Raw genomic sequence first — 7,745 nt, forward strand, 5'->3', positions numbered from 1 at the left:
TGACAAAATTAACAAGTTTCAGCAAATTCTATTAAGTTAATTGTCTGCAAACTTGTCTTTTGTGTCTTTTCACAATCAGGACCACAACAATGATTGTCAAATTGTTCTTTATGGGCATAGCGCTTTCATATAAATAACGGGCCCACTTTCAGCTTTGCTTTAAATACCCAACGTGATGACAATGAGCAGCACATTAATAGCCAGGCGAGGTAATCATTTCATCATTTCTGTCCGCTTGAGAGTCGCCAAATCCCCAGTGGTCCAGACAACGCCACTGGGGAGAAACCACTATCTAGGCCTGTTCTTTAAAAGCATATTATAACTACATTTTAGGCATGCATAAATGTAACACTGAGAAGCTATCAGCTGATTTTATGCGTTTTTCATACTTTATCAAAACTCATTCTCATTAGGGTAAATGTCCACGCCTGAAGAAAATAAATCAGTAACAATTCGGCTTTATAGCGGAGAGCAGACCCTCTGTTTCACCTGTTGCCGTATTTGAAAGCTCCTGTAAACACTAATGTAATTTAGTGAGTAGAAATTTAGGCCGCTCACTAACATGGCACTTTAAGTAGTATGACTCTCACTACAACTTGTCTTTCCCATTTGCAGACACTGCGCCGGCCATGCAGCACTACGGGGTGAACGGCTACTCTCTCCACGCCATGAACTCACTGAGCGCCATGTACAACCTTCACCAGCAGGCGGCGCAACAAGCCCAGCACGCACCTGACTACAGGCCTTCAGTGCATGCCCTCACACTTGCAGAGAGACTGGCTGGTAAGAAATCAGTTGCTCATTTTGTCATTTCTTTTTCTCCTGCAACAACAGTCACAGGTGCATGTCTCATGAACAACAGCTGTTTAGATCAACTGAGTGTTTTTTAATGGGAATCTCAGCTTGCACTGACCAGTGTCAAGGCCTCTCCCTGCTCTCTGACCCGTCCCTCAATTAAACTGGTCATGTTTCTTGTTTCTCAACGGCTGCACATTTCAAGACATTATCCTTGAGGCCCGATATGGCTCCCAGCACCGAAAGCAGCGGCGCAGTCGGACGGCCTTCACCGCCCAGCAGCTGGAGGCCCTGGAGAAAACCTTCCAGAAAACCCACTACCCTGATGTGGTGATGCGCGAACGCCTGGCCATGTGCACAAACCTACCTGAGGCACGTGTACAGGTAAGAAAAAAAAAAAATCGAAATTATTGTATCATATGATAAGAGGAGATATAATGAATGTAGGCATGGTGTTGGAAAGTCTATCAATTGATTTTGCTATGACTTCAAAAGCTCATTTCAGTACACAACCTGAAGTCTGACTAATCACATTCCAATCCTTCTTGCCAGGTGTGGTTCAAGAACCGCCGGGCCAAGTTCCGTAAGAAGCAGCGCAGCCTGCAGAAGGAGCAGCTCCAGAAACAGAAAGAGGTGTCGGCAGCCACAGAGGGTTCTCCGGAGGACCCCAAGACCGATCCCAGCACCACCACCCTGGTCCCTGAGGCCCGCACCCCTCCTCCACCCTCCTCCTCCTCCTCCTCTCACTCAGACACGGAGAGGCTGGCAGCAGCAGCAGCAGCAGCAACGCGGCCCCAGCCTGGCGAGATGAGTGTGGAAGTCAACGTCACCTCCCCTGAGCCTTCGGACAGCGAGTCAGCAGGAGAAGATAATGCTGACAGGGAGGAGGAAGAGCTGAGGGGGGAGACGAGGGGGGAGATGAGGGAGGAGACGCAGGGGGAGGTGGGGGCACAGCCAGGGAGCAGCTCCCCGTCCTGCAAACGCCTCAGCCCCACACCAGGTAAGACCACCTCTGCCTAATTATTGCAGCCTCTTCACCATTTTAAATCCTCTGATTGTATTTTGGAATGAAATCACATAGAGAGCAGGTCTCTGTGTTTTCTTAGAGGCCAAATGAAAGCACAATTCAGGAGAAACAAAAAAAGATCACAATCCTAAGATAGGTATATGTGTGTGTAGAAACATACTAAACATCTCTGCTCCCTCCTTGTCTTCCAGACTCTCCGCTCGGCTCCCCCAGCCTGCCTTCATCCAGCAGCGTGACTGGTGGTCTGGTCCAGAGCAACTCCTACGCCTCATCTCCCCTCAGCCTCTTCCGGCTGCAGGAGCAGTTCCGACAGCACATGGCAGCCACCAACAACCTGGTACACTACCCGTCCTTTGACATGAGCACCCCGTCCACGCTGCCCTACCTCGGTATGAACGTCAACATGCCACCCCCGCTGGGCTCACTGCCCTGCCAGTCCTACTACCAGTCCCTGTCCCAGGCCCAGCAGGTGTGGAACAGCCCACTGCTGCAGGCGCCAGGCAGCCTCCCAGGAAGCCTCAACAGCAAGACCACCAGCATCGAGAACCTCCGTCTGCGGGCCAAGCAGCATGCGGCCTCTCTGGGTTTGGACACACTTCCTAACTGAACCCCTGGCATCTCTGGCCACGCTGCTGCCCCTCTACTCAGGGGCGTAGCTAGGAATTATGGGCCCTATGCACAAGAGGTGACTCTGGGCCCCCCTCCACTTTTCTCTCATCCTCACGCCACCCATAATCCATCTATGGCAAACATTTGTGTCACTTCCAGATGCATTCACTTAACGGATCAGTTGTTGGACAAAGCCCTAATTAAAGTTAAAGGACATACACATACTTTCATCTGTAGTCCCCTTTTCAAAATCAAAATTCTGCTTAAGTCCACACAAGAAAAACTTTGTTTCTGCCTATTCTTGTCCCAGATAATAAAACAAAGTAGTATAAAATAAAAGTCCAAAATATTCCTCAGCTTGAGGTCCTGGGTAGTCAGTACCTCTACTTCCAGCACTGCGGCGCTCAAGCCTCCACTTACTCACATCTTCGCCATCGCCATCGGGCATGCAGGTCATCACTGAAAGCACACCAAAGTGTAAAGTATATCTCCACAAAGGAACTGGATGGTTGCATAAAAGATATCGGGACCTCACTGGACTTGATAAATAAAAAACAAAAAATCCTACCTGGACTGCAGCTGTTACTGAACTGTCCTGTTTGCCTGTGGATCTTGCTTGTATGTGACTCCTCCTTGCCACCACCACTACCACTCTTGCTGTGATATGAGCCACCTTGGTGAAGTTGGGGCCAAAGTCTTGAGTTACAGGACCCTGTTTCTTCTACCGGACACAAATGACTAAGACATTCTCAAGCATAATCGCACAAGAACTGCTGAACGTGAACTTTGCATGCACCCCTCTAAGCCATGGAGTACAGCAGCGAAACAAATCTGTCATGCCACTGGTAGTAGAATGCAGTCACATCAGATCTAATATCATAAAGGTCAGTTTGGCCAGTATAGTCCCCCAACCAGCAGCATTTTCAAGCTCAAGATCCTTGCTGTTTCAAGCTTATGACACAGCTCAGCCTGCAAGAATCCATTCAGAATTGTAAATATCCCTCAGTGTTTGCCCTCCCATCTGCCTGGTTAGTGAGTAACTCCATTTTTCGGTTTGTGTGAAGGACTGAAGTGGAGACATGCCGATCTCTGTTTTGAAAATGCTACATTGTGGCTTCATGCAAAGGACCTACAGTCAAAATGAAAATACAAAGAGAATCTGAGGGGGCGGCGCAGCGGCAAATGAAAATGAACCCGGTCAACATGGTTTTGTTTACTTGGGTGCCAGACTGGACTGAATTACAGAGTCACCACTTTTGCTGAGCCTGTGGCTTAAGCAGAAAGAGATCTGATGTACAGGCCAATGCTATGTATTATATCACTGTAGATCCAAGACATGTATTGCTCAATTGTTTTACTTAAATGTGAGTAATTTATCTGTTTAATGCAAGGGAATAAACCACACATAAGAATGACTTCTTTCAGTGTCTTTGGTTGACTTTATTCACCCACTATCTTCAGACACTTGTTTCTACAGCCAGTGGTGAATTAATGAGAGAATGGAGAGGGAACACCTGTTGCTCAAAATAAGAGAATAAATAAAGAATTCCTATTATGGCAGGGGTTTTCAAAGACTGCAGGCCTCCGGTCAAACAAAGCTTAGAAAAAGGCACCCCAGCAGCCTTAGTTCCTCTGAGCTATCTCTTTAACCAAATGAAATAAATGGTCTATGTTTAACTAATAACTAATAAAAAAAAATCAGTTTATTAGAAAGTTCTTGTGAATTTTCATCCTCTGTCTGAGCCTTTGGTGCACCCCTGCGGAGACCCACCCCCCACTTTGAAAACCTCTGCTATAATGAATTCACACATGCATGTATGGTGTGATGAGTGAAGGAAACAGACTGTGTTAGGGTATATCATTAAGAAAATACACAGCCTATTGGCTTTCACTGCAGCTGAGTATTTCCAGAGGGCAGCTTTCTGTTGCAGCTCAGGTGTCTTGTGGGATTTTTGCACCTGTCTGGATCTTTGGACATCGGTCAGCCAGCAGGTGATGTCTTATAGTCAGACGGACAACACACACAACCAGTCCAGCTTCTGAACCCAGCACAGTATGAGGCCCCCTGTCACCTCACCCACACCCATCCATCACCACACAGTGTGAATTCACAGTAGGGAGCCTGGCCTACACAGCATAATGCAGCACATACAAACACACACGCCCAAACACACACACACACACACACACACACAACCATGGGTCTTATAGAGCATCCAAAATGGATTTTTTTTTCTATAAAGTTTCTAGAGTGAGAGGAATTTGGAAACAAGAAAGGGATTAGGTTAGGGTGTGCCAAATCCAACTCCCCTTGGATGGCTGACAGCACCAAGTGAGACTGACGGAATACTGAACTTCAACCAACAGTGTCGATTTCCACACACATTTCTGCCAGTCCTTTACAACGAAAGTGTAACATTTGTCAATACGCCGCACTGAGGACACCCTTCCATAAATAAATCAGGCACGGGAGGGCCACCATTTTAAATAGTGACGTTTACACACACATCACAGAGGGAGGGAGAGCAAGCGAGCAAGAGAGAGAGAGAGAGAGAGAGAGAGAGAGAGAGAGAGAGAGAAAGAGAACCTGCCACTTGTTCACCCAATGCAGAGTAACTAATCCTAAATGAAATGACTGAAGCACAGTGTCAGGCTCTAAAGAGTCCCCAATCCATACCCCCACCCCCCCACATCTCCTCACCCCCCTGCTCAGCCCCCCTCTTCTTTCCCCCACCCTGTCAGCCAAGGTTTGGCTGCACCGAAACAGAATGCTTTGCCATAAGAAGATTACCTTTGGTCGGGATATCGATGGATTAAGTAAGAATAGAATGAGATGAAATAGAACTGAAAGGGTTCCTGGAGTCAGCAAAGTTCAGACACCTGTTTTTGCTGGTCTTTCCCACTCTCTCACTCCATGACCACAGAGATCAGAAGTCTACTTATCACTTTCTAACTGGAGTGGGATGCAGTGGAGATGGGGGTACAGGTTGCAGTGCACAAAGACAAAAACGGGGCTGGAAAGACAAATGATTCACATGCATATGGGTTATTTTCACATATGGTCAGTTTATCATGATCTGGGTTTGGTGTCTTCTGGAGGGTTGTATATTTGTATGTAAGTTAATGGGAATGTTCCATGTGTGTGCGTGTGCATGTGCGTGCGTGTGTGTGTGTGTGTCAATGGCAGCTAAGCCGCTGAAGGTTTCCAGGAGCTCTTTGATGTGTATCTGGGCAATGCGCTATTAGAGGGATTTTCCTAGTTGACAGCTCGGAGAATGTGTGGAGGAATTGCGATGCCAGCGGGCTAAAAGAATGCTGGAAACAGGATTAGGATCATATTCTGGCAGCTCCTGTCACTTCATCAATGGGCTAAGGTTTCCTCAGTGACAGCCCTCCTTCTCTGCCCAGCTAAAACCTTTAGTGCGACCATAAAAGGGGTGAGAGAGGGGAAAAAACAATGATTGAATGGTGTGCTATGATTTCTGTGCTGGGTTTGCTCGGAGGGCTTTGTGTTGGGAGGTCTAAGGGGGAGGGCATTGTTTTGGAGGGAGGGGTAGGTCGTGGGGATGAGAGAAAGGGGGCTTTTGGGGGAATGACTGTGGTCTTTCTTGGAAGTTTTACACCCAAATCCCACTGGCAGAGCATGGGGAGGGCTTATACACTGATGCTAGCGGACAGGGACAGCAGCATGGTGTCCCCCAAGTGACGGCAGCAGCAGGTGGGAAGGGAGGGAGGATACTGTTCCTGAATCTTGTCTTCATGCTGAAGCCTGTTTGCCTGTATCGAGCGGTAATGGGGTTATGCACCGCTTGTCTCCAGCGTGTAGAGTGAGACCTCTTTCACCTGGTGATGGTGCATCTAATGGAAAGATAATGGCCTTTTTAGCCACCCAGATGTTCGGGGGTGTCAGGCCCTTGCAAGGCTATGACAGTAGTCCTCAAGAAAAAAAAAAGAAAAGCTTGAAGCACCACGTGTATGGCGGTGCATCAAGCTTAAACTTTGGTCATTGAGGCTAAACAGACAATTATTTTTTTACTCTCACGCTTCAGCTGAGGACCTGACAGTGCACCTTATTCAGGCGAATCATTTACATCCCGCACTGAAATTTTTAGGGCTCATATTTTGAGAGGATTTTGAGAGTGCGTCCTCTCCAAGTGTGAACCCGAGGATGAGTTGTAGAATAGTTTCTCTTGACTGGGCTTATAAGGTGGTCTCAGGCTCCAGGGGACGGGTGAGAAAACCTCATCCTGGACCGACTGCCTCCACGCCGCCACCATGGAGCACCACCAACACCACTTCTCCAAGCAGTGTTAACTCCACACTCTGCTCACCCATGTGAAACAATACTTTCACAATACCGCAGGAGTTTGATTGTTGGCGACAAGTTATATAATGCCAGGAATTACAGACTAGCATGCAAATGCTAAATCCTCCTCTCTTTCTCCTGAGAAGTGGATGAGACGAACTATATCTGCAGGCTTCACTCTGGCTCCCCAGCTTTGTGCTACAGAGACGCTCTCCTTTCTCCCCCTGACTTGGGTGATAATCCTGACACGCACTGTCTGCATTTTTTACTGTACGTGTTTAAGCGCATTTGCAGAGCATTTATCTCTCCAATGTAAACCAATTTGGCTATAAGGGCCGTGGGCCAAGCAAGGCGCCAGAGGGAAGAAAGGAAAACTCAAACCTAGCAGATGTGCAGAGAAGGGAAGATGGGAGAGCTTGGGAGAACGGGGGGTTGATGAACAACTGAATGCAGCAGAAAAGGGAAGCGGAACCATATGGAGAAAAAGAGTGTCCCTTGTCCAGAGGGTAAGCTTTTGAAACTTGGGATAGGGGCCCTTAAAGCCGATAGAGTGTGGATCACTGAATTGTTGAGTCACAGAATCTGAGGAAATCATACGGAGCTCCCAGTTAATCCTGTCATAGTGAAATCGCTGGGCATACTTTGGGGATCCCAGCCCCTTTTGAAGAAATTTGGTGCCTGCTGTATTGACAGAGCCGCTGTTTGATACCGCCTATACACCTGTATCAGCTGTCTGTTAATCTGCCTTCCCCTCCTCCCACTAGTCCTCCACAGCATGCTGCCTCTGCTGGAGTAATGGCTGATGAAATGGACCAAAGACCTAAAAGCTGCCAATCTCTCTGCTTCTGATGTCTCCTGGAAGTGGCTCTTTGGTCGCAAAGGCTGAACTCGTCACTTTGATCATCTGAAAGGCAGGAGCCCTGCTGTGTCCAACATTACTACCTGCAATTCTATGAAACTACAAAGACTATGGGCTCCTTGGCCCCTGAAATGGGACATTAAGACAGA

The 7,745-nt window shown here is 47.7% G+C and overlaps 1 protein-coding gene across 1 annotated transcript; it reads left to right on the plus strand.

Annotated features, from left to right (window-relative positions):
* The first annotated feature begins 629 nt into the window (after positions 1–629).
* LOC115357787 (diencephalon/mesencephalon homeobox protein 1-A-like) lies at positions 630–2,429 on the plus strand. Its single transcript, XM_030049466.1, has 4 exons — positions 630–783; positions 1,001–1,179; positions 1,348–1,795; positions 2,014–2,429. Exons 1-4 carry the CDS (start codon positions 630–632, stop codon positions 2,427–2,429), a joined length of 1,197 nt encoding a protein of 398 aa, XP_029905326.1.
* Positions 2,430–7,745: the final 5,316 nt, after the last annotated feature.

Source organism: Myripristis murdjan, chromosome 4 (genome assembly GCF_902150065.1).
Source record: "Myripristis murdjan chromosome 4, fMyrMur1.1, whole genome shotgun sequence".
NCBI classification, from domain to species: domain Eukaryota; kingdom Metazoa; phylum Chordata; class Actinopteri; order Holocentriformes; family Holocentridae; genus Myripristis; species Myripristis murdjan.

What these genes read in the sequence shown, in the direction of transcription:
- LOC115357787 (XM_030049466.1), top strand. Translation starts at nt 630, where the DNA reads ATGCAGCACTACGGGGTGAACGGCTACTCTCTCCACGCCATGAACTCA. An exon ending in ACTTGCAGAGAGACTGGCTG is followed by an intron (nt 784 to 1,000) that starts GTAAGAAATCAG and finishes GCACATTTCAAG; the next exon opens with ACATTATCCTTGAGGCCCGA. An exon ending in TACCTGAGGCACGTGTACAG is followed by an intron (nt 1,180 to 1,347) that starts GTAAGAAAAAAA and finishes CCTTCTTGCCAG; the next exon opens with GTGTGGTTCAAGAACCGCCG.